The sequence below is a fragment of the Apteryx mantelli genome, chromosome 22 (assembly GCF_036417845.1).
Source record: "Apteryx mantelli isolate bAptMan1 chromosome 22, bAptMan1.hap1, whole genome shotgun sequence".
In the NCBI taxonomy this organism is placed as follows: Eukaryota; Metazoa; Chordata; class Aves; order Apterygiformes; family Apterygidae; genus Apteryx; species Apteryx mantelli.
The window spans coordinates 12,446,429-12,474,163 of NC_089999.1; the positions used below are offsets into that span (position 1 = coordinate 12,446,429).

Sequence of the window (27,735 nt, forward strand, 5' to 3'; positions counted from 1 at the left end):
GAAACATTGCTCTAAGCAGTTTTGTCACCAGAGAGGTAGTTGCATTTCAGTGACTCCTAGAAACGTGTAACTTATTAAGCACTTAAGGATGTAAGGTGGTATATAAAAGACTTCTCGAGTACTAATATGGGCTACAGCTTAGGTTGCCAAATTACAAATTGCTTTAATTTCTACTAATACAGATAAATCTCATAAAGGAGTGATCAATAAATTTCATGAATATGAAAGTACTTGGCTGGCTAAAATCACCAATTCTAGCACATTGCATATAGTCAGTTCACGTTTATTGGATAAATAAAATTTTCCATTAGAAGAGTAACTGGAAGTTTTACGTGGCTGTGGGGCATTGTATTTTTAAACTAATCTGAGAAAGAAAATAGTGCACAAGTATAGCTCAGCAAGACTGTACCTGTGTTCCTATCGAGCAGTTCCCATTGCTGTTACGATAGCTGGGAGCACCCGTGAGAGCAGCTGGAAAGCAGCTAGGGCTGCACGGAAGGGCTCTGCGCAGCAGCGGCTGGCTTTGTCGGGGTGGCGACAGCAGGCCGCTGTGCGGGTGAGTGCCCCGGCTCCTGCACGCGGAGCCCCCTTCCCCGCTCCCTGCCGGAGTGCCGCGCTGCCCAGGAAGCGTGGGGAGCGGGAACGGGAGGCGCAGGGCGAGCAGTCAGAAATGAATGCTAGAGGTCGTTTTTTGGTTTTGTTTTTAATTATTATTTCTAATACACAGGTAATAAGATAAATGCTACTATTAGTTTTGTTTGCTAGTGGAAAGAAGCTGTGGTCCTAACTTGAAACATATTTTGATAGTGTTAGGACTGTTGTAAGGAGAGAGAGAGAGAAGAAAAAAAAAAAAACTTTTGTGCAGACAAAAGAAAGGAAATTAAATCTCTGAAAAAAATCCTGAGATTTTGTTCTTAATCAGAAGGCTCAATTATGTGGCTCTTATCAGAGCACACTCCTACAGTTAAATGTGCAGATGGAATCAGGCCTAAAATATGTAATTGTCCAGGTTTGACTACAGCTTGTTATATTACAAAAGATTTTAAAATTGTTCTGGATGTGTACTGAGATATCTTTGAGCTTTTTTTTTTTTTTTCTTTTCCTCTTTTATGACCAAAAAGCTTTTGGGAGGAGGAAAGATAACTGAGAAGTCAATGATGGAAAAGCCCCACAGAAAGTTTCTATACAACTTCAGCTTTAATTAAATTCTAATCTTTTACCAATAACTGTAGGTATACAAACTCTTCTGTTTAATAAAAACAACAGAAAAAAACCACTTGGTATTCAGATTTGCCAACATAATATGAATAAAGACTTTTATGAAAGGTCTTTGAATTTTTCCATGCAGTCAGGAAACTAAGCCTGAAATATTGTTCAACTTGTATAATTGAATTATATAAGAAAACTGATAATGGTATGATACTGTATGCAGTGGCTGTGTTGTGCATGTTTAAAATTTATGTTGCAGAAAGCAATAATTAGGTTACTTCAAAGTCCATTATAATGTGTAAAGCCTTAAGCATCTGGTTAGTTAAGACTTTGTTTGTGTATCAACATTTTTGCTGAATGACCGCAAAACAGTTTGGATTAATTGGTGAGGAGTTCAAAAAACATTAGCAGAATGGGAGAAAAAAGCAGAATCCTGAGTCTGTTTTTTATTGAAAATGGGTGTGTGTGCATATAATAAAAACATAAGAAATTTTAAAAAAAAAGCTTTCATCAAAGAACTGTTGTTTAGATTTTGTCTAGGACCTAGGTTGTGTGTTTTACCTGCCAAAATACCGAAGCCAGTAGCTTCCTTATTTTTGTCCCCTTAGAAATCTCAGGTTTTACGTCATTAAGCATTCTGTGGTGGTGTTCTGTCCCCTCTGACGGAAGGTTACTGCCGTGATGTTGGGTGTAAGGGCCGGGGAGAGCTCAGGTGAAGTGTCCCTCTGTGAGGTGAAGTACCTCTCTGGTAACGTCTTCCCCATGTCTGCGAGAACGGCTGAGCCTTGAGGGTCACTTACGTTGCAGCATCTTTATTTTGCTTCCCATTTCCTTCATGCAGAAGAGCTTGGGGGTGGGTGGGTGGAGAATGTCACTTAAAACTGTAAATATCATGTCTCAGAGTCTGTTTCCAATTAGCTAAGGAAATTCTCGGAAGAAAACTAATTGGTGTGCCTAACAAAGTGTTCTAGCTTTTGTTAAAGCATCACATTTAAAGGCAGGAAGAAAGGAAATGAGTCTATGTACAGAGGTTAATATGAAATGGTGACATTTAAACACCATCTATGCCAGGTAACTGTATTATACCAACATTCTTCTGCCATATAATTGAACTTTGTTTATTTTATCAAAACAAGATATTTGATGATAATAGCTTGGGTATGTCTTTTGCCAAATCCATACTTACTGACAGCACCAGTGCAATACAGGTCACGCTTTAGTTTTATTTCTTAGATCCATGAAATCTTTTTTTCTATAATAAAATTTGGGGAAGAAAAAACCCGCAGCCCAAGTCTGATTTTTACAGAGTGGTAAAGTTAAGTCACTAGTCTGTGTAAACATTGACTAGGATTAGAATTAGGAATGTTTCAACCTGATTTCTTTCTTAGGAACCATTTTCTCTTCTGATGAATGAATGAATTGACATGTAAAAGTCTGAGAGCGCTGCGTGACGTTCTGAGGTGTCCTGTTTTGGTGTGGCTGACAGACGGTTTGACACGCTTCTGGGCATGTCAGTGTTTTCTCTGTCTGGCTTCTTGTTTCAAGGGAAGGAGAATTGTCTTACTATAAATACAGTGAAATAACTCTCAAGTACTGCATAATTTCTTTAAGCATCTGGATGGTAAATAGCTCTTTTGACAATGTGATCCAGCACATAGTGTGTTATTCTCTGCAACTTGCTTTTCACAAAGCACTTGGATTTTGTTCGGTGGGATACTTGAATGTATACTTTATGCATGTGGGGATAATGCAGTTCCTTTCCTTGCTCCGAGCCTCTGGGGTACATTGTTAGAAAGTTTCTATATGCTTGTAAGATATGAGGTAGAGGTGGCTTTTCAAGAAGCTCAAGGGCAGGCATAAAGGAGATTTCTTCCAACTTTTCATGGACACATTTGTAAACAAGTTTGAAAAGGCTGTAGCTGGTAATCAGTTTTTGGCTGTGCAAGAAAGGTGAAGAATTACATTTAGTCCAAAATTTAGCTATAGTATTCCTGTTAAATTCATGCTTCACTGTACTGTCTTGAGAACCTGTAAGTGGCGATTAAATATTTTTTTTCTACAACAAGATAGACTGCTTGCTGGAGAAAAGTGCTTGAAGCGTTCTGTTGGAGCTATTCTGAGTAAATGTTCACCACTGTTGGTTACAGATCATTTCTCTGGCCTACACGCAATGTAAAATTGAACATAAAACTAGCTTATTTTCCTTTTGCATGACAATAATGGTGTTTAATTTGGAACAGGCCTTATAATATTCTATTGTAGTCAGAGAAAACCTGAGCAGTGAACTGTTGTAATCCTTGATGCTAACTTGACTTCTCTTTTTTTTTTTTTTTTTTTTTTTTGGAAGACTAGATTATTAGATCTCATTTTCCAATAGTCAGATTTTTCCACTAGTTAAGTGAAATCAGGCATTTAATTTTTTCTAATCTTTTTATTGTGAAGTTAAAATAAGGTGTATAGGATTCAGGTATCCTTGAGCTATTATGTCTTTATTGAATAAACCTCTCTCTCTTCCTCCCCCCCCCCCCAACACAGTTACAGACATAGAGCTAAAGCGACTGAAAGATGCTTTCAAGAGAACTTGTGGACTCTCATATTATATGACCCAACAGTGCTTCATCAGAGAAGTCCTTGGTGATGGAGTTCCTCCAAAAGTTGCTGAGGTAACCTCTATGTACTTACTGATGTTTTTTTGTTTTTTTTCTGGGGATGTATATGCAGTTGATAAACTATGTCTACAAATGTGCACACAAAAACATGCCTATTCAGGTACACAGCTAATTTAATTTCTTTCCATTTTTCATGCAGTATCACAGTGTACATCCTCTGTCTGAGGATAATATGCCAGACGTGCATATGGGCTGTCGCTCATGTGCTTGACTAAGCTACTGGCTCAAACCCACGTAATAGGTGATAGATGACTCTGAAGTACACCTAAATATCCGGATGTAGATTTAGGGAAGTGAAAGGCTGGGAATGGTTAACACTATATATAGCCCTTATAATAGAGGACTTTATTTACTGTGCAGATATGCATGCTGATGTTTTTTCTGAGATTCTGTTGGCTTTTGCTTTGTTTTCTAAAGTACAGATTAATCTTTACAAGCTCTTAAAACTAATTTTATTTATAGTAAATGTATAAATGAACTGGAAAATATCCAGAAATGAAATATGTTATATGGATATAAATATTGTATATATAAAATATAGTAATACGATCCTGCACACATTCATGTTTAGAAAAATATTTTCTTTCATAAACTTGCCTCTGACTCGAGAAAGAATTTAAAATACTGTTGCTAGAGAAAGAATAAGACTAGCCAGACCTTTCAAATGATATTTTGCTCCATGTCACTTCTAATCGCAGCTTCTATTTCTGGTATCTTCAGTGTTACTGACCTCACAGGCAGCATACAAGCCTTCCAGTTTTATTTAGATAATGTGAGTAGTGAAGTATGCAATGCAAAAGGTTTAACAGTGTGAAATATATTCCAGTGATATTATTTCCTTGTGTAGTTTGAAGACTTACTATGGAGAATAGCTGTTTTGTCTGTGAATGTCGAAGGTTCCTTTTCTAAGCTGAATCTTTTCTCTGTTCTTTTTTCTCCCAAGTGTTAACAAAGATGACAATCTTACTTGCTTCTGTAATATAGTTGACAGTTTGATTTATGTGGCTATTCAAGCCCTTAACAGGAGATACTGCAATATATATTAGCACCTATCAAATTAAAAGAAAGTGTATGATTTGCCCATAGCTTAAAACATGACTTCAGTATTAATTTCTATATGTGTTATCTGGATGCTTTTACTGTTAGTAGCCGTTACGATAAAAGCAAAAATGTATCCTGCGCTACATATGATTGGTTTGAAATAATTTAAAATGTCTAGAATTTTACATTAAGTTCATTTGTACTTTTGTATCCCTTTTATTCCAGTGCTTAGAATTAACTTAATGCTTTGAATGATATAAACTTTGTGGTCAGGAATAGAAACTATGGGTTTTCAAATACTGTCTACCAGTTACCTTCTACTGTTTTAATAAATCTGTGCTTAAGGACACAGCTTTGGTGATGATTATCCCTTTTAACTCTCAGTTCTCAGTTTCCAGTTGGTGAAGTAAAATTAATGGAAGAATCACGGTTGTTTTCTGATATGATCTCGCCATTTGGGAACATTGGCATCTCAAAATTTTAGTACAAATTATGGTGAACTTCCAGTATTTGTATTTAGCCAGTATATTAGCTATATCTGTGAGCTTGAATATTGTAAATTTGGATAAAACACAAGATTTGCTTCTATTCTTCTTGTAAAAAGAAGTGAAGACGCTTAATTTTTGGTGGACAGAAGGTGGAGGGTGTAAAGAGGATGGGGCCAGACTCTTTTCAGCACTGCTAAGTGATAGGATGAGAGGCAACGGACACAATCTGAAACACAGGAAGTTCCATCTGAACATAAGGAAAAACTTTTTTCCTGTGAGGGTGACTGAGCACTGGAACAGGTTGCCCAGAGAGGTTGTGGAGTCCCCATCCTTGGAGATATTCAGAAGCTGTCTGGACAGGGTCCTGGGCAGTCTGCAGGGCAGGTGACCCTGCTTGAGCAGTGGGTTTGGACGAGATGATCTCCAGAGGTCCCTTCCAAGCTCAACCATTCTGTGATTCTGCGACAAGCTCTACCAAATCTTGTTATGGTGATTTGCTGCTCCTAGCTGTCTGTTTTTAATTTCACTGAAGGTTTTCATTTTTATTGGTAGTCAGCAGAATAGAAATTGTCTGTACTTAACTCATCCAGTACAGTCTGGCACCTTGTCTCAATTCCATCAATGGGTTAAGCTTAAATGCTAGGAGTTGTATTGAATTGCTGAGTATTGCTATACATTTGTTTTTACCAGTTCCGCTCTTGAGTTTATGGGGAAAAACAATCTTAGTCAAGAAGTCTGGAAGCCTGAAGAGACAGAGAATGCCATCTTCATTTACATTGCTGGAAATTAAGACTTATTTAAATCAACATAAATTATTCTAAAATTATACCAGTGCAGCTAATTAAAAACTGAGTCCTGTGACGACTTCTTTTTCCAAACTCTATGTACTATATAATTTTAGTCAAATCACCATTTTTTAAATATAAAAGAAAACATGTGGTTATACTCTTTAGTTATCCATGAAGGATAACATGTCAGAAAAGATCATCTTTTATTATAAGTTGTGATGAGGAAAACATGATTTCACTGCTTCATTCACCCATGTATCTTTTTTTGTCTTAGAAGTTACATTAATGTGAAATATAAGAATTCTATCCCATTTTGTGCTCCTAGTGTTTTTTAGCTCAAAAGTAGCTATATTAAGACTGAAACTGTAGTGTTCAGCTGGCCAGCTGAGCTAACTGTGTATTTTTAAAACAGTTATGATTCCAGTGTTTAAATTACTTATTTTCATGACTGAAGGAAAATCACTTACATACATAGTGTAGCCTTGAAGGCATCTTGTGAAATCAGAATGATTAGAAAGCGTGGAAATCAAATCTCTGCCATGACATTGTCTGTGAAGCATATACAATCACTGTGTCCAAACAGAGCACAAATTTAGTTCTACTAATTTAGCCCCTCCGCATTTGTAATGGATTAAACTGAAGTAATAGAAGAGGATGATCTGAACGTCCTGTGGGAAGTTAATCTATTTGGGTAGTGCTATGTCTTAAGTATAGTAGAATGAAATCGCAGGTTATACATAATGTCTTCCCTAGAATGAGATCCTTCTGTATTAGAAGCCTAATTTAAATTTATTTGCCTTCAGATATCCTGTAATAGTCTAAATGTATAGTAATGAAAGTGGTAGCTTGTTGGATAGACCAGGAGAGGACGGACCTAAGGTAACACAAAAAACTGTATCTAGGTAAGTGTTTCCAAGGAATCTGTCCGATTCAGTGTTATGTCCGGTAGTAATTGTGATGGTACTCAGGTGAGCAAGACTTTAGAATTCATTCCTGCCTTGTTGCCTGATGGGCACCTTTGAAGGTGATGTAGAACACATGCTGCAATGAATTCTGCTGCTCTGCTTCCTGTTGATGGAATGGCAACACTGGTAGATTTTCCACAGCTTGTTTATAAGCAAAGCATAAGGGGCAATTACAGTAGTTAATGTAGCTATTTTGTCTCAGGTGTTTCCTTTTCTTGATTTTGCCACTACAATACTATGTGGCTTAGCCAGATCTATCCATTGCGGTGCCCTTGACAGGCCCACAGTTGTCTTTGCTCACTCCCAGTCCTGTCTTGGTTTTTACTTGAGATGGAAATCTGCACCTGAGATAGTAAGAGCTAATGACTCAGTTGCATGACTGGTATTCAGCCATCTCTTCCACCCTTTCCTTACTTGTACTGTAAGACTGAGAATTCTGGTGGCAGCACTGACATTGCTGTTACCGGAGGGTGTAGGGAGAGGGGCCTTTTAGCCCCAGAATCTTTCTGCTTGTGTCACTTACCTTACTGACATCTCGTAAAAGCCCCGCTATGGTGTTATTGCACCTATTTACAGTGGTTCCCTTTAACTGCTGTCAGTATGGTCCCATCACGAACCAGAAGTTTCTGAAGTGTGTCAGGCTGTGATCACTTTGTGATTTACAATAATATTTCATAATAAAATATTTGTAAAAGATTAAATTACTCAGAAAGTGAAACTTTCTCTTATTAATAACAAATAGTGGTCAGAAGATGACCTCAGAAGTTGTTGTTTTTAATACTGCAGGAAGATTTCATTTCCTCTGAAGTTTCTTTCCAGTCTTCAGCTGTTTATTTTGAGAGAAATAAAATTTTTTGTAACAAATGTAGACTTAAATTTTGCTTTATCAGTGTAGAAGGCACAAATTCTGTTGAAGTACTTAACAGATTTCTTGGCTTACAGTTAGAGTAGCAAATATTGATGCCTGTCAGGTCTTTGGCAAACAGCCTGCTGGCATATAGACCTGTGTGAATGATGTGGTACTTTTGTCTGCCTTGGTTTGGGAGACATAGAACTTTAATTTTGCAAAGGGCTTTCAGCCTGTTGAGAATTGGTTTCCTTTGTACTACACTTCATTGTAATGTTCTGCTGTCTGACTCCTTTGAGAGGCCAAACTGATAAAAGATTGCCCTTGATTAAGCAAAATGTCCTACATCATTATGGTAGGATCTAAATGTTCTTTTGCAACTGAAATATCATTTATTTTGCATCAGTTATTTTGTACTAGTTGCACAGTTAGTTTAACCCGAGCTACTTATTTCCACCCTGAAGTCACCCACTTTGAGTGAACTGGGTTAGGGAAACCTGGTAACAGAAATGGTTAGTTTGAATCCAAGTTGGCTTCCTGATTTCATTCATAGTCCTGCTACATGAATACTGGTTTTCATACAGGAAAATAAGAATAGGAATAAAAAAAAGGAATGCTTGTTTTCATATGTGGTTTAAATTAGCAATGAATGGGGGGGAATAAGCTGGAAAGTACTGAAAACAAAACCAAACCAAAACTGCAGAATTGCTAATTTCCTTGTGTGTGTTAATCGCAGAAGTCTGCAAGTAAGCCCAAATGTAGGTGCTTCATGTTCTTCCAGTATGTGTCTGCAGTCTTTTCTCTTCTGAGGCATACAAAACTCTGTTATAAATATAGTTTTGATTGTTTTAATCTAGTTTTGAATTATTCCTGTGTTTTTTCAAAGGTAATTTAATGATTAAAGTGTTCAGTGGACATATCCAGTAGGTTTATGATCTTAATTCTGCTATTTATGAGGGAGTCTAATACATTGGTAGGTTTTGTGCTGTTAAAAAATAGACAATCAGAGCCCTTCTGTGATGTCTTGCTCTGAATGAAACAAGATCAACCTTTTGTTTTATTCTGCCTCCAAGTTAAGGCATCAGTCTCTTCATTGAACTATGTTGCATTGTTTTCTGTTTACTAACTGTGCCCAAGAGAAATATTTTAATTTTATTCTAAAACGGGGAATTCTTTGTGTATAATATTTCTTATCTTAGTGATTTATTTCGTGTTCTCTTGTGTGTGCATGTTTTCTGTCATGGATGCTTACATATCTGAAGGTACAAATATCAGGATTATAAGCAAGTAATGAAACTTGCTGGGGAAATGATGAAATGGGACCTGTGAATGAACAAGAAATTATCTTCATGGAGGATTTGTAAAAATTTCTTTTTCACTGCTATTTATGAAAAGTATCTGCCTCTTAACAAATAAGACTGAAATTTCTCTCCTGAATTTTAGTGTATCCTAAAAACTGGTTTAGGTTTATAGGTACTGGGAAAGTGAATGCAAGTGTAACACAGTTTAGTATTAAAAGCATGTTTAGTTGAATGTGAGACAATAAACCTAAAAAACAATTGTAAAATAAAACCCCAGTATAACTTGTTGCTTTCAGTGTTGTCATCTCTTCTCTCCGTGTCTGTTCCCAGTTAAAGACTTGCTAACTTTCCTGTTCTGTTCTCCTAGGTTATCTATTGTTCATTTGGGGGAATATCCAAAGGGCTGCACTTCAATAACTTGATAGTCGGATTAGTTCTACTTACAAGAGGCAGAGAGGAAGAGAAAGCAAAATGTAAGTAACTTAACTTACAAGCATAACAAGAGTCTAGAGTGTGTAAAATACATTTTCATGAAGCAAGCTTATATTGTGATATACTCAGTAACTGTTTTTGTATGTAACCAGAGCGTGCATGGTTGCCAATATAGTATCACTTTTGGGCATTGTTAGCTATATATCTTGAAATTCAATACATTGTAGATTCCTATACTCAAAGTGGAATATTTGATATTTCATCATGAACGTAAATGTTAAGATCCTACAGAAAGACTGTTGAGCATTGCATATGGGCAGAGAAAGGAGGACAGCACTGATCTTTTTCAAAATGAATGAAAGCATCTGCCTACTGACTTCTGTTGTTTTGTCATCTTGTTAATCTGAATTTACTTTCCTTTTGATTAGTGGGTAATGATAAAAGAAAAAAGAAATGTTTCTCAGCCTAAACTTTGACCTGTACTGGAGTTGAATGAATCTAAAGGTTTCTAGTGCTTTAGTCATTGCACAGTTTTTGGCCTTTTCAGCCAGTTTAAACTTAATGTCTGAAAAATGTAGCTACTGTAGTTGTTTAAACATTTCTCTTCTTCCTCAGACATTTTCAGTCTCTTTTCTAATGAATCTGGGAGTTATGTTGTCCGTGAAGAGATGGAGAAGATGCTGCATGTGGTTGATGGGAAAGTCCCAGAATCACTCAAGAAATGTTTCTCTGAGGTATTTCATAAAGGTTTTATTCTTCTGCATTTACAAAAATTGAAGATTACTATTACTTTGGGCAGTTTGTTTTCCTTTGTCCTATGCCTGCAAATTGGTCTTGTTCAAACAGAGTACAAGTTTAGAGTTTTTTATCTTATATCGCGTGTGATTTGCATTGATGTGTATAGCAACTTTGTATGTAAATGTAGGTGTTCTCCATACTGCTTTACTTAGTATGCTAGTTTGAAAGATATCATTTCCTAAGGTTAACCGTGTTATCATATTTAAAAATTAATATTGCTAATGGGATTTTATTGCTTATTGTGGACATTTTATTGCAATTAGGAAAGAAATCTTGAACACAGATCTGAGAGGGGAAAGAAAATCTGCTCACTGGCTATAAGAAAGCCTACCAGCAGTTGTTGTTCAAAAAATAAGAGTTTTGGAATACAGTTCTGAAATAAAAAGGTTGGAAATGACCTCTGGATGTCTCCCATCCAACCTCTTGCTAACAGCCGGGCCCATCTGCAGCAGAGTACTCAGGGCCTTGCCCAGTAAAATTTTGAATAACTCCAAGGATGGAGATTTCACAACCTCTCTGGGCAACCTCTTCAAATGTTTGACTACTGCCATTGTGAATATATTTTTTTTCCTCTCACGGTCTCTTAACCCATACCAAATGAATCTTAAGTTTCATGTGTAAAACTTTGTACTTTGTGTGTGAAAGCCATCTCTCTATAACTTTTAAATTCAAGCAGAACCTGCTAGTGATAAGTGTGATAGTCTTTAAATAGATGGTTGGGCCAAGTGTCTGAGTTTGAGAACACGTCGCTATTTCCAGTTACATCACTGATTTGTTGCATTCAACAGCGAAAGCTCTGTAACTTTTGTCTCGTTGTGCCTGACAGGAGCTACAATATTTATTTATGCTTTAGGTTGGTTGAGAGATGTAATCTTTGAAGCTCAGTGAAGTCCTCCCCTAAAATGGGCTGTGTTACATTTAAATATTCGCTGATGCTTCTTTGCCAATAGTGATCCTGATGAATTGTCAGGTTTGTTTGATTCAATTCCTGTCCTTTGTTGTCAGAGGGGTATAGACCAGCAAAATGTAGGCATTACACATTCCGCTGAAAAGCTGTTTGAGGAGAAGAAGCTTCAGTTGTGGGTTTCAGAGTACTTGATTACCTTAAATTTTACTGTATTGTGTTGAAGATAACTTTATGCTAGAAGACATGTAAAAAGCATTGGCTGAGGCAGACTCATTTATTCTGGTGCTGGTATTATGATGGCTTCATAGGCAATGATTACATTCTTCATTCTTGGCTGTGGCCTCAAATCGCATGTTTACAGCCGTCCAGTTTCTGAAGCTGACCCACTTCAGTGTTTCCTATTTATAATTTCCCATCAGTATGGCGTGATGAATTATGCACTAAAAGTTAATTGCATACTGTCCAAGAAATTTAAAAATACTTTATGAAGATGTTGCAGGAAGAGAAGTATCTATGTGACTTGATACTATTTTCTTTTTCAAGAAAATGCTCTATATCGATTTTCTTTCAAAATGAAAATAGTGTAATAACCCTCTCAGCAGAGTTTGCTGGCCTGTTAATCATACTAAGTCATTGCTGGATAGTGAGAAGGTTTTATGTTGCTGCTGTAGGAAGGCCTTCCTTCCTGCTATATGGCAGATGAGTTATGATTTCAAGGATGACGTTTATAGGGACTTTTATTCTTTCTTGCAGAATTATTGCATGTACTCAACTAGAAATACGAGCTTTAAAATATATCTGCCTTTGTTTCCCTCTTGTTTCTGAAACACAGGAAACAAATTCACTAGTGATATCTGTGTTGCTGTAGTTGCTTAAGTTCCATCGTGGCTTGATTGTAAACATTGCTTGCTCAAAATGTGTGGTTCTCCCCTCTGTCCAAAGCCTTCCTGTCTCTCATCTTCCTTCTTTCTCTAATCACTTGGAGCAGCAGAGAATCTTAGAGAAACACGGCACAATTCTTGCTCCATTTTCAAAAAAACAGTGGAAAAAAGTGGAGGAAAGATAGAATGCAACAGGTAGTAAAAAAATAATCTTCTGTCTGATCTAAATTGCTATAGAAATGAAAAATTACATTGTGGGCTACATTTAGCTTCTCTGTTCATTTGGTAGTGGTATTTCTGTAATTGGTTAAGTCCTGCAAATCCTGCAAAGTCCCAGTGTTGGCTTACCCTTTTCCTCACTGTCATTCATTTCTCTACCCTTGTGCTGGCTCAAGCATTCCTGTGACTCCTTGCTGAACTGGACTGGGAAGCTGATCTGGCTGAAAAGTAACCCATTTTGCTGCAACTCCTAAGCTTCTAGGTTGTTTTTCAGCCAGTTCTGTTTTGTCACATGGCTGCACTAATGTGACTGCTATCGCCAAAGAGAAGGGATCAGAGCAGTGCTGGGAGGAACAGGGTAGGACTGTTGCTCTCATGACTAGTGTGGATTTATACGGATTAAGCTGAAGGTGAAATACCAATGTAGACTCCACCCTGACTTCCTTGAATTATTAGCACGTGGAAGTCTGTGATTAGTAACTGTAAGTATTGGGGGATTTTTACCATTTTTTTGTCACATGCATCCAGTGGATTAGTCTGCCCTGTGTTCTGCTATAGAGTTCAATTTAATTAAAGGCAAATGAGCGAGTAGCACAACCCTCAGGTTTTACAACGGAGAGGCAAGTGAATCATGTTCTTAAGTTGTACCTTTCTTCTCTGTTTGGAAGGTTAGGGAGTCTTTCTCCTCTGTGGTTTATTGATGAAGGCTACCTCCTGGTAAAACTTGTCATTTTGATTGTTTTTGTTTTGATTCTGATTTATTTTGTTGATTTCCACCCCCCAACCCCCCAGCTAGGTTGAGTACTTATGTTTTATTCTAAATAAATAATTGAGTGAACTGAGGAAAATAAACTACTTTGTGCCAAAGCGTTAAAAACAAAATCCCTCTAGATATTAACTGATAATTCTACAGTTTGAGTATGTTAACAAATTTTGAAAGACAGTGATCTCATGTGAGGAAATTTTATAGCATATTACTGAATATACGTAGAGTGATTTCAAAACCAGAAGTATAACAAGTAACACAAAGATTTAGCTACAGATTGCAACTTCCACGTCTGGAGGCTTTACTGCTTGGAGCTATGCTGATTTCACCAGGTCTGTGAAAATTCCAGATCCTTCACAGCTTGGTGAGTTGTTTACCAAGGCATTACTAAGGCATTTTTAAGGCACCTTAATTTTTCTGAATCATGTGTGTAAATCTTACAATAGAGTAGAAATTAAAAAATGTGTTCTCATTTAATTTGTATGACTTTATCGAGTAATGGTGGGGACTGGCAAATTGCTTGCTTGCATGTACTTAAAGGAAAACAGATAAAGAGATGGTGAATTTTGCCAATTTGAATCTTGCTGATGAACCTTTGTAAAACATTTTATTACCTAAGACCCACAGAAAAGAAACACCAGACCTTTTATTTTTCCATTTCTTTCGCCCCATGTTTCTCTTCTGGTGTCATAATAAATGTGTAGCAGTGCAGATGGAGTTTTTTGCAACTGTTTGGGTATTCTGAAAGGATATTCCCTCCTGACATTTTTTTGGTCAATCTTCTATCATAGTTCTGTTTATTTCTGACATGCTTAGGTTAACTTTTGTACCTCAGTTGTAATACAGGAAGGTGTAGGGAATATTCCCCCCAAATGACACAGGGTTGCAAAACTAGCAACAAGCACAAAGAGTTTCCTCTGTTTATTATTAAGGGGAGGCTCAGAAAGTGACTTGATTACAGTAGCTGCATGTATTTATCAGAGAAAAATATAACACTAGAATACTCTAATCTTAGGGAAAAGCATAAAAAGAACTAGGATCTGGAACCTGAAACAATCCATTTTAATTGGAATATGAAGCAAAGTTTTTAACAGCAATGGTGATTAACCATTTGAGCAACCTGAAAAGGAAGTAGCAGATTTTCAGTTTTCTCCAATTGGCAGTTTCAGATAGGCTATAGGCAAAAGCAAATTACTGGATTTTGTAAAGGTGTAATTCAGTAAAGTTTAATAGTCTGTGATATTAGGGAGGTTTAACCAGTCAATGGCTTGAAATCTTTTATAGTTTACAACCCTTGCTTATTTCCCATGGATATTAGGACCCTTCTGTAATGAGTTTGTCTATTGACAATAGTCTTGGTTTATTTTAGTTAGTTTTGTGGATCCTGTAAAAATAAGTTTGTTGATCTCTATGGTTTCATGGCCATAGCTTGAGAAAAATTCAACTAAATGGTTTAAACAGCCTCTCCAGCATTTGAACTCTGAAATCTGAATTTTTATGTATTTCTGAACACACAGTTCCATGTGAGACAACCAGCAAGAGAGACTGAATTAGGAGATACTGTGAACGTCATGTTGACATATACTCTTCAAAATGTTTTATGGTTGATAGAGGGGAAGAGTTTTACATGCTGCTTCATTGAATAACTAACAGTATGATTAGTCACAAATCTGAATTTTTATATTAGGTGTTTGTACACTTGCGTAGATATAACAGAATGTTTATGATTTTATAGCACCGTTGGTTTGGGACATAAGACCATCAGTGATAATAAATTTAAATTCATAAAAAATAACCCCTGTTATTGTGAGTTGTAAGTGACCATTTTTCTCATAATCCCCTTAACCTGAGGTTCAGAGTAAATAACTTTCCAAAGGCCACACTGAGTAGGTGGTTGAAATGCAGAGAGACTCAGAGGAGTCTAATTTCCCTCCCTGTGCTATCGTTCAGGATAAAAAACAAGCATGGTCTCACAAAAATCATTTTAGTACTTATTTTTATAGGAGACTATCCCACCTCTTGTTCATACAGCTGTATGGTTCCTGTTTACTGATACTTAGAAAGGGGAGAAAACAGCTCACTTCTTGCTTTTCTCATAGGGTGAAAAGGTAAACTACGAGAAGTTCAGGATTTGGCTGTTACACAACAAAGATGCTTTCACGTTTTCTCGTTGGCTGCTGTCTGGAGGTGTGTATGTGACACTCACTGATGATAGTGATACCCCGACCTTCTATCAAACCCTTGCTGGAGTCACACACTGTAAGTAAATGATGGTTCTTTTTATGCATATTTTTTAAAACCATTTCAGAGTTCGCAAACTTAAACTGTTGCCTTGCAGTAGTTGTTCGTTAAATCTCACTACTCTGATTAGATACATACAGTTCTGCTCAGCAAGATAAATTTCTTTTCCATGCTAATTTGTTCTCTGCTTTTTGTGCTGTGACATGTAAAACATTGTTACGTACAAGGACATAGTGAGTCATTATTTATAAGAGATAACAGTAGTGAGATTACAATGCTTCTTATAGAAGCTGGCTACCAAGTAAATTAAAAAAAAAAAAGAAAACCTCTTTGATAAATACCTTCCTTTGAAGGAACTTAACATTAATACAGATTTTGTATTTGCTCTCTTAGATACAGTAGATCTCAAAACTGTTGGCGCAGTTTTGAACATAATGCTTCTCTCAAAAATAAGCATTACCTCTTAATTTGTTTTCTGTAGTGAAATAAGCAATATTCCTAGCATGTGATGTAGTCAGGCAACTAAATTAACTAAGCAGAAACCTGTTCAGAATTTGCATATAGAAATGATCTCAAAAGAACAAGTGTTTTCTTATGTCTATATTGATGTAAAAGAAGGAGCAGCTGTTTTTTAGGTTAAATGTAAGAATAAAGGGCTGATAAAATACACTTTCTATGCAAATACAATGTTGGTCATACATACAATGTCAGCTCCTGGGGGTTGTCATATCCTTAGGAGAGAAAGGGTGTTTGCTACTGAGATATCTGTGATTTGAGGAACCTGGTTCTGCTCCATGCACTGTCATAGACTTCTTTTGGTGAGAGCATGGCATATAATCTAATGGGTGGGGTTCTTGAATAAAGGTGGGGAGGGGGGCTTGTGTGTGTTTTTTTAATTGCTTTTTTGTTTTGTGTTTTTTAAGTTTTAAATACAAGCATTAAAATCATGTTGTGATTATTTGAAATGAAAATGCATAATAAAATTAGAAGTTTATAGACAGGTAATATATTTACATTGCGTGAGAGACTGCAGTAGACACTGAGGTTACAGAAAACAACTAAATACTATGAAGTCTAATAGACAAAGCAGAGAAAGGGCAATGGTAAAATAAAAAACCTCTCTTCGAATTCTACAGACATCAACCATGGTACAGATCTCTCAAGCTGCATCAGATTGAGCTGTGCTATGCTTCCAAACCTGTCAAATGTCCTTTGCCCTAGGTATTCAAGGAAAGGTTCACTCCAGGCTCTGGATGTTACCTCAGAGCTTACTTTGTTTTTTCTTCATGTTCTGAAATTGAAGTTTTTCTGAACATTTTTTGCTATGCTTTTTGCAAAAAGTTTATTTATACTGAAACTGAGATTTATAATAAAAAAATTAAAATTTTAAAGAGCTACTTTTTTAATGGATTTTATGCTTTGTATTTAATACCATTCTCACTTTTTCTCTTTTTGATATGCCTGTCACTGTTACCATCTGCAGCCAGGCCCAGCTATTTCCCTTGTGTGTTGCAGATGTGCAAATTAAATAATTCAGGGAAAAAACGGTCTTTAGACTAAAGAGGACAATATTCTTCTTTAGCCCACCCACACCTACTTTCTTGTGTCACGAAGAAAGCCTTTCTTCAGCTTACCAGGCTAAGGGTTTTTTTCACTTCTGAACCAAAAATTTGAGACATTGACTGAAGGGCTTTAATTAAAAACAAAATTAAGATGACTGAGTGGGTGAGAGAGAAGCCTGTTAAAATGAAAAGAATAAGACAGACAATCTATTTCGGTTCTTGGAAAAGTTTGTTTTAGTGGGTCCATCTTACATTTGTTTCTGCCGTGGTATAATTATTTGCTTTTTTCTTTTCATTTTGTAGAGTGTGTGTTTTCACTTTCTCCTCAAATTTTTCAGCCTTTGGCTTAACAGAATTCTAGTTACTTCAGCAGTCTCTGTCAAATCAAATTGCCTCAAGTCCCCCTGTTTACATTTGAGCCTCTTTGATTGCAGGGACCTATCAACAAGTCAAGGTGACATTATGTTAACGTTTCAGCCCTGTAATCCTTGCCGGAGAATGCCTCTGCAGGAACAGTAGTGTCCGTTTTCAATTTAACGGCGATTGTCCCCTTTAACTTACAGTTAGCTCTTTGAGATATTCAACTATACAGTCTCAAATCTTGCTTAATTGCTCTTGCATATACTGTCAACCTTACGAAGTAACTGTCTCGCTCTGTGTTTAAATTTTCGTGGTAGGCTCAGTGATCATACCTCAGCACGGTAATCATCTTTGTTGAAAACATTAACCTTGAAATCAGCTCACTCTGCCTCTTAGAAAGTTGTGTTTTCGTAATTCTTATATTTTAACATTTAGAAATACAAGTAAATTTCATGTATTTGGTTTTAGTCTCTCTGTGATCAAGTTGGTTTATAATAATTTCATAACACTTCTGTGCATTGCTGCATCTGATACTGTAAACTGTATTACAGGAGGAAATGTCTACTCTTCCTCCTTTTCTAGGAAACGTGCATGGCTGCTCTTTTACTTGTGTTTGTATAGTGGTTTGTATAGCTACACGTTCTGGTGGGGAAGTTGCAAGATTTTTAAAGCCTCATGAAATACATTTGTAGAATTTTGTATCTCTGAGTGTTTCAACACAAACTCTATGTCCCGAAAAAAAAAAAAAACATTTGTGTTGCTATGTAGTAGGTCAGAGCACTGATAAATTTGATGTTTTCTGGTGACTGGTAATACTCTGTTTCTTTACCTGCAACTTATTTTTATAAGTTATAGGCTGATTGACTTAATGAAGATAGAACTGAATGAAATATTAGTTTTCAATTGTTAGGATTAAAAGAAGCTAAAATTAAGTAAGATATTTGAGAGTCTTTGAAGTGATTATTGAGTCTTCAAGTGCATGTCAGATCTAAGGTCAAGCTGTTCATTATATTCAAGAGAATTGTATAGTTTACATGTCTTTTTGAACATGTAGAATGTTTTGAACTGTATAGTGTCCACAGGTTCCATATAATTAACTAAATTTGGAGCTTACGGTGTATGTTTGGACCTCAAGATAAAATTAAATTGTTATTTTCCAGTTAAAACTAGCAATGAGAGAAACAGAATGTGGTTTTACTGCCTATGTTATGATGTCTGCAATTCATTGTCTTTCAACTGACAAATATGGAAAAACTGGTCAGAATTTAAGAGTAAGATGAGTGCTGGTGAACTAACCTGCTTCCCACAAATCTTCACAAATACTTTTTTTATAAAGTGTCTGATCATCTACTATGTAATTTGAGGCTGTATAGGAATATCATACATCAGATGTGAAAGTAAAAAAAAATTAATAATGTATTTTTTATATATATATATATAAATATATATACATATAGGTGTGTCAATCTAAATAATAAAAAATTTTAGTATAGCAGTATTCTTACCACAGCTGATCATAGAAAGCCGTAAGGGCTGTTATGACAGTTCCTTTTCACTAAACGGAGGCTTGTTTGCGATGCTTCTAACTAGGATAATAGTTGTCTTCTGGGAGAACGAGTGAGTGCAGTAATGTTTAGTAAACCTACATGAACATTATTAGAGTATACTGAAAGACTGAAGGTTTTTAAATCTATTCTAGTGTGAAATGAAAATTAATTTGTAAGACTTCCTAATGCAGTTTGCAAATTTATCACCTGGATGCTGGAATTGGGCCGCTGCGCCCTCTCCTGGGACATCAGTTGGCTCAAGCGGCAAACCGTTCTGCTGGCCCTGCTGCCTCTTATCGTGTGCTTGCCATTAAATGTCCTGAACAATATGTCAGAGACTAGAAAAATTGCCGTGATAAAAATAGTGAAAGTTATTAACATTGGTTTAAAAACAGACAGCAAACACTTTATTGCAAAGCATCAGTGACTCCATTTAAATTTGCCTAATGAGGCGAGATATCAGGAAAACAAAGGAATTCTAATTTTTCACTTGTAAATAACATTTGTTTCAGAATGCAGATGACTTTAATTATGTTTCTCAACACATAATTAGAAATTAAATTTTGAAGTTACAGGAAGTTGCTCATACTTGCTGCTTTTAATCAAATTTTTTTCCATTTCACTTAAATCATGAATATGAATCATTTCATTTGAAAGCTAGCAAAATAACTTAAGTTTTTCTTGGACCTTTGGTATATTTCCCCCAAAACAGTTTGAGGGATATGAGTCTCTTCCTCCACCTGCGTAATGACCCAGTAGCACTAGCTTGGATTTTCTCAGTTTTGTAGTATGACTGGGTGTTCTTGGTTTTATTTCTTTTATTGTCACCTTGAATAGAAATGTAGTGAAACATTTAAATCAAAGGTAAGTCCTGTCAGAGATTGACTAACACTAAAATTCTTGGTAGGACAATATTCCCCCAAATCAGTACATATCCTTAATAATTACAAACTAAACATCTAATCTCCTGTGGTACCCAAGTCCAAGCGTAGTACTTCAGTAATACAACAATTCTTGGCCGCTGGGGGATGTCGTTTTGTTGCATGCCGTGGCTGCTTAGGACTCTTTTAATTACAGGAATAGAACTGAGGTCATTCTGCCCGCAGAGTACGGCTTTCTGCTGCTTAATTTAGCAGACAGACACATAGGAACAGGAGAGAGACATGGAGGTCTCCTGCCTCCCTGAGTGCAGACCCAGTGAGCAACTAGTATTCCTTCCATACGATACGAGGCTTATTTTTTTTCCAGTTGATATTACTGGGAAGCTATTCCAGTAAATCTTCTACATGTATCTGTGGGCAGTGTATATCTTTCTTTTCTGTCAATATTTTCCTTGATCTCAGAGAGTCCCTGTTCTCCTTCCCTTTTACCCTTCAGTGTAAAGGCAGAAGACTGTTATATTTCTTCTTGGCCTTTTTGTTAAAGTAAAATGAGCCCAGTTCAAGGCTTTGTTTCAGACGGGGTGCTTCATCTCCCTTTATTATTCATCAGAGTCGTTTTCTGTGTCCTCCAGTTTCTGCTCTGTGAGGCAGTAAGTTGCTGCTGTTTTCCAGGTGAGACCTCACTGGTTTCCTTCACTTGGAAATATTTCTTCTGATGCAATGTAGGTGGTGTTTGCTTTTTTTATGGCCGGGTCATTTTGGTGTTTCTCAGTATTTCACATGATGGGCTTTTATATTCAGGTTCTTCTCAGTCATTTTCAACAGGGAAAGGTTCCCATTTATTATAGAAGTTATTGGTTTCAAACTGACAGGCTGTGTAATTTGTACTTCTGTGCTGTTACTCCAGTTCTTGTGTCACTGAGTTCTTGTTAAGCAGCATCCAAATTCCCCTTTGAATTAAAAAGAACCTCTCTTCTGTCATCAGAAAAATTAATCAACATGCCCTTGCTTTTTCTAATGGCTCTTACTTATTGAGATCCAGTAAGACAGTGTATAATGGGTATAATGACTGTATTTTAGAACATATGGTTATTGCTAATTTAACATAATAAATGAGGGGAGGTCTGGATAACCAGAAGACATGGCTGAAATGCAAGAGTGAGTTTTTGAAACAATAATATATGAAATTGAAACTCAGTGTTGTGCAAGTAACCTCTCCTGTCAAAGATGGGTTTATAAACCTGTAGAGTTTTATCTCAATATCAAGCTGTGAGTCTGTGAAAGGTAAGCAAAATGAGGTGATCACTTAACGTTGCTCATATTAAAAGTCTGTCTAGATGCAGATTCCTGTTCTGTAGCTTGCATGCTTATGTTTTGATACCCGCACTTGAAACACTATCTCTTAATGATGTATGTAAGGCTACTAAAAGATACTTCTGGTATCTATACTGTAAGATCTATTTTTGGGGGGGGTTGTTTGTTTTTTTACAGAGGTGACTTTAACTTATTTAGTTGTGTGCTATTTTTTTTTCCAAGTGTGTGAACACTTGTGCTTTGAGGTGCATCTTAGTGTTTCATATCTTTTCCTTATGTGTTCCCATCTTATTAAGGCACTGAGACGCATGTACTGTCTTTTCCTAGGCACACAGCCAGATGGTAGTGGCTGGCAGGCCCCACAGTCTTGGTAGAAGTTGTAATAGTCACTTCTGTGTGTGCCCTGTTCTGTTTTAAAAGAAAAAAAAAAATAGTATTACAGCAGGCTAGGCCAATAAGAAAATGCCCTAGTGTGGCTTAATCTGCATCTTGCCACTTTGTTATCCTCTTAGTTCCCAGGTTATTTGATGTCTTGTAAAGCAGCCCTCTATGGCTGAGGTCCCAGAATCTTCTCCGAGTTAGTTTGAAAGCAACTAACAACGGTGTGTGTTCAGAAATACTGTTGTTCAGTCGTTGGGTCTTCTGGTTCTGAGTCAGCCGTTTGGTGATGAAGAGCCCTTTGTGTGATTGGGACCTGGATTTGCTTGGAGAATATCATGGGGAACAGAAAAACAAACCGAGCTTCAGTTAAAATGTTGGGAATATGGTATGCTTCTACTGTTGTGAGCCAGAGAGAATTGTGCCATTAGGTGGGTAAATGTTAAATTGTTAAAATATGTTGAAGTCTTCAGTTAATTCTGATGTTATACAGAATTGTAATAAATATTGCCTGAAAAAGACCCTATTTTTACGATTTTTTTCTAAGAAAGAAGAATATTCATGGCTTGCTACCTATGTAACATTTAAGAAGGAAGTACATATCATGAAAATGGCATTAAATTGAAGGGTGTTTGTTTTAGTGTTTATCATGTGCAGTTGATCAGTGTAGAAGCTGGTTTTAAACTAAACTTATTTTTAGGAGATTTACAGTTTCTCAGGTGCATATTCATGCTGAAAATGTTCTGTTTACTGTTCTTCCTTTACTATATGAAGACTGTAACTTGAGGTGTACTTGACATTATTATTCATCTGATTAAACTTCTCTAACTGCTATTCTTAGAGAACTTGAACTATAAAATATTATTCTTTAAAATTTTACAGATCTGAAAATTTTTCATGTTTTTAATGGACAAATGGTGAGAGGAGTGAAAGAAGAGCATAGGATAGTAAACTATTAGTATATGCTCTAAACTTACACAAAAATAAATATTAATCATGACTTAAGTTTCACAGATGGATAATATCTTAGTGTGATCTCAGAGGATCATATCACATACAATTGATGAAAATAAATGCTTACTTGGCCTAGAAAACCAGTTTATTTCAATGCTTTGGAGTATATTGTATTTATAAAATACATTTTTTTTAATCATAAGTTATTCAGAATTTGCACTACTGAATAAAAGGCCACGCTTCCTGATGTGACTTGAACAGGTATTAGGAAAATAAAAATTTTATGCTTTGAAGAGGTAAAATACTTTATCTAGATAAACCTCTTTATAAAAAGATGGCTTTTTTCATACACATTAGTATGTTTGGATAAGTACGGTCTGCTTTTATCATGCTTCATTTAAGCTTCAATAACAAATATGGTTATATGTGTATATATCATAAATTACAGAAGACTACTGAAAATGTGCTGTCAGTCGAACCATTATGGAATATGGATTATGAATACTGTGCACTGTTTTTAGAAATTCAGGGTGATTTTTTTTTCTTTTGATGCTCCAGTTTGTATGTGCCAATTGTAAGGAAATTGTGTGCAGTGCATATTTTGAATCGCTGACATCCTCAGTGGGTCCTAAGCTGAGTGTCTGAAATGGAATATGTAGGCCATAAATTACTTGATTCCATTTCGTTTAAATGTAATGAGGAATATCTGATGCACTACATATACTGAAATTGATTTGCAAGATTATATGCAAAAAATCACTCTGGAGAAACAGAATTGCCTAGCAGCTGGCTCTTCAGCTTCAGAGTTAAACATTCACATGTACTATAGTGCAGTAAATCTTTGTGTATTTTATGTAAATGAAACTGTTATAATGGACTACAATTCATGTTACCGTGAATGAAAAGTATTCTTCTGTCACAGTGTTACTTTTAAAATGTGTTCAGTTTAAGTTGCTCGAGTCTAATTAATACAGAAAGTGTTCTTTACTGCTTTGTCAGTCTACTTTCTAAAATGTTTGACTTTTCCTTGTGAGAGCGTAATCGGTACACTAGACCTGCCCTGGCTACGTTATCAATGTAGCACTTCTTATGTTCGTATTTAGCAGCTATTCTTTTGAATGTGATGATTTGGAAAAGCTTTGTTTTTTAATGACCATGTAGTTTCAGTCACTGCTCGACAGGAATGCGGATAAGATGCCTTCTGATAACCTGTCTTTTCTGAGGTTAAATTGATAGAGCAATAAAGATAGTTCTGTAGATACTAGCTGTCAAATACAATTAGTAAGTGGGGTAGAACTAGCTTATACTATAGATATTTGAGAATATTTTATCTTGCGAGACAATTCACCTTTCAGTTCTTAATTGTTAAAGATAAAGCACCTGCTAGAGGAAGCAAGTGTCTGCTCCTAAGGTTTACTCTTCAGTAAAGACAGTATGAACTTCCTCGTCTTTTCTGAATATTCTTATAGTATTGAATCATTTCAAGAATGAAGCAGCAGCCCTGTTAACTCTTTTACTTCCTGATTTTAACTATGTGTAGTCACACAGGTAGCTTAAAAGCAAACAAACTGATTTACATGCTCATCTTCAAGAGTGTTAGCATAATGTATTTGTATTTGCTAATGAAAGCAATAACATGTGCATGCAAATTTTCTTTAAAAATAAGAGTATAAACTTGCCCTTTATAAGCAATTGTTTAGATACTGTAATGGTTTTACAGATCTCTTCATGTACTTAGGACTCTGTCTCACAAAGTAGTACCTTTGATTTGTTGTTGTTTTTGATTATTTCTGGTCTTGAAACTCTGAATGTTTTTTTTTTTTGCATCTCTTGCAGAATGCTGGAAGTCTAGTCCTAATGTGATATCTTGAGAGCTCTTTGTTATCAGTGCTGTAGCACCCTGATATCTGTAGACAAAACAAGATTGAGGGAAAGTGTATTTTATCTGGCAGTTTTTCTCATCTGTTGATATTCTTGCCACTGTGGGACGTGTGTGTCATTAAGTTGTCATGACATGCCCATATGTCTGAGAACACACCAGATACAGTACTCTCTTCGGTCTCCCTTGACCATTCTACTTAGGCTCATGAAACCGCTTGCATCTGCGGCACAGTCTTTGGCATCTATGGTACTGCTGCGCGCTGATCTTCAAAGGAATATATATTCTGTTTCTCCTTCTTGATTCCTAGTGGAATAACCTTCTTTTATATGTTTAGATTATTGCTTTCATATGTATTACTACAAAATCAAGAGCTAGGAGATGTAAGCCAGATAGGGGAATTATCCAGCTTGAAAGTACTTTTTCAGGAGGGGGAGAGAAGAAAGGAAATCCGGCTCATTTTTCGGCTGGATCAGCTCCCTGTCTAATTTACCACCTCATCCCAGTAGCTGATATTAGTGCAAGGGAGCATGCTGCCGCTTACGCCTGGAGTTAAGGGAAGGGTAGGCGTCCGGAGCAGCCTGAACTTAGACTGGATTAACATGTCCCTAAAAGCGTGGCGTTGGTGGGGTGTTCTACATGTTGGTATATGGTCTGTCAAGTGATTGTGCCAAATGCACAGAGGAAAAGGACATTTCCACTGGTGTTAATTTTCTCTTCAGACCATCTGAAAAGTACTTTACAGGGAGATGCAAACCCTGCATACTCTTCCACCCCCATTTCAGATTTTAACATTTTGTTATAATTTTTCCAGACTTTGCGCTGATGTGGGCAAGGCATAGTGTAGTTTGCAGTGCATTATATTGCATGCCTGCTGAGGTGTTACAGCCAGGTCGTGCTAATTGTAAGTTACCTAAGTTATTACTCTGATTTTAATTACTACTGTCAATGAGAAAAATAGGAAAAAAAATCAATAAAATTTCATTTTCCATGTGGTCTTTTTATCTCCTCTGTTCTTAAGCTTTACAGGATTATTATTGTTTCTGTAGACTAAACCAGGCCAAATAGCTCAAGTTAAACCTATTAGAAAGCTGGCATGGATTTAAAGGCTCAGAACCATCTGGGAATGGGATCACACATAGTGGTTCTTAATATAGACAGCTCTGTCATTACATATCTATTGGAGAACCAATTAACTTGCACTATCCTAAAGCAGTGTTGTGACATACTTGCATATGGAAAAGGTTAAAAATACTGTTGAGTAGAAATAATATTTTTTCCATTTTTTGTTTTAATTTCAAGGATAGAAATATAAGACTCCTTAAAAAAAAATTTTTTTTAATGGTATTTGTATATGGTGGTTTGAAAGAAAACTCAAATTCTTGTGGCTATTTCTTCTACCTTTGCCTAGCACCTTGTTTTACTCGTTGCTTTCTTTTTCTTTCATTAAACTAGATTATAAGTTTCTCAGCATAAAGTGCCTTCTAGGTTGGTACAATCACTCCTCAAAGTTGACTGTGAGTCTCTTGGTGCATCTGTAGTATAAATAATAAAGTGAAATTAAATATTTTATGTATGGAAATAACTAATGCTGAGATACTGTGTCTAAATATCATGTTAAAATTTAGCCTTATTACTATGTATGTAGGCTAAAAATTTCAAAGATGAATTTTTCAAGTGAAGTCAAGTTCTAAGTTGTTCTTTTTCCACAAAAGTTTGGGGATTTTTTTTAAAAGCTACTTTGCGTCCTTTCTAGAAAATTTAAATACTGAATATCTTATGAAAATATGATATTGCACATATAATCTGCCTGTTCAATTTATCAGGAAGAAATAAGCTTCTTGGAAGAGACAGCTGGAGCCTTTAGCAGTGAGCAAAGTTCATTTGTGTGGTACTTCTAGACACTTATGCTTACATACTATTGATTTTATGCTCCTAGATATCGAACAGTTGAGATGATTCTGTGGGTAAAGAAAGTAAAATTATAACTTTATTTCTCCCCAGTTCTCTCTCTCTCTCTCTCTCTCTCTCTTTTTTTTTCCTTAATTTGTACGTGCAGGAATCAAACATAAAATTTTACCACCATTCCCCTTTGTGAAGAAATAATGCTGCATTTTTATTTAGTGCTGAGCTCTGACATGGTCTAGATATTACCAAATTCTTTTATTTCTGTTGATTATGCAGTGGAAGAATCCGACATCATTGATCTTGAAAAACGATATTGGCTGCTAAAAGCTCAATCAAGAACTGGACGTTTTGATTTAGAAACATTTGCCCCCTTAGTTTCCCCTCCTATTCATCCATCTCTGAGTGAAGGTATGGAACTTTGATAAGATGTTTGATAAAGTGATGTTGGTGTGGGCTTAAATACCTGATGTTTCCCAAATTATTAACTTTAGAGTTTTAAAACTGGGCTTGTTTCTTTTAAAATTTATTTTAAGCTTAAATTAAGATTAATTTCTCTGAGTTTTAAATGTTTGAAAATGCAGAAGGTGTCTGAGAATCTGTATTTGCTGGGAATGGCAAAGGAAGCGATCCTTCTGCCTGTTGCATTCTTCCAGTTTGGCAGGAAATAGGGCAAATATTTTGTATAACTTTGCCCTGTAGTTTCTTGACATTTTTCATTGGATTCCTTAAGATTTTGTAATATGACAAAATAACCTGCTGTGCCTCTGAATGTGGTAAAGTAGAAGCACATTTTTTTTAAGTGACAAATGCCAGTTTCATCTGTGAAATGACAGTTTATTTTGTGAGAAGCTGTATCATACAGTCAATGAAACAGTCTTCTTTAATAGTACAAAATAAGGAAGATCTGTTCAGAAGGATTACTGTATTGCAGTGTAGAGGCATTAATAACCAAGTTGGTCTTTCCAGTTGAAGCCAGGCTGTTAATAACTGGAGGTTGTAATTGTCTAATCGTCACTTACTGCACAATTTAGAGACTTAACATTCCACTTCCGTAGTGTATCTGCAGTCCTAAAGTGACAATTTTTTTCACCAAATTATCAACTTTATTGACAAGTGTCAACCATAAGTAGAAACTGGGTAGTTCATCTGCAGCAGATGCAAACTGTTAGAAAAACAGAATTTATACCTAAGTTCAATTTGGGATATATCCCCATAAGTGTGCTCATAAGTGTGTTGTATCTACTTAGTAATACAAATTTATGCAACTGCTGTGGGGAAACTTGAATGGTTTATGCTCATGGTCTGTGTCTCCTATGGATAGAGCAACTGGGTTATTGATGCTAAAAAATACCTCATGCTATAGAAAGTGTTATATGTGCTGAATGAATAAAACTCTTATG

At 36.2% G+C, this 27,735-nt stretch overlaps 1 protein-coding gene across 3 annotated transcripts in view; it reads left to right on the forward strand.

The window, feature by feature from the left end:
* Positions 1–27,735, forward strand: part of USP32 (ubiquitin specific peptidase 32) — an 84,608-nt gene that overhangs the window by 21,375 nt on the left and 35,498 nt on the right. For all 3 annotated transcript variants that reach the window (XR_010886179.1, XM_067309460.1, XM_067309461.1), the window contains exons 2-6: positions 3,745–3,872; positions 9,676–9,781; positions 10,356–10,474; positions 15,411–15,570; positions 26,612–26,743. Coding sequence is in view for 2 of the 3 variants with exons in the window: in XM_067309460.1 (XP_067165561.1) it covers positions 3,745–3,872; positions 9,676–9,781; positions 10,356–10,474; positions 15,411–15,570; positions 26,612–26,743 (645 nt within the window). In the remaining variant the exon portion in view is untranslated. The remainder of the gene's footprint in view (positions 1–3,744; positions 3,873–9,675; positions 9,782–10,355; positions 10,475–15,410; positions 15,571–26,611; positions 26,744–27,735) is intronic.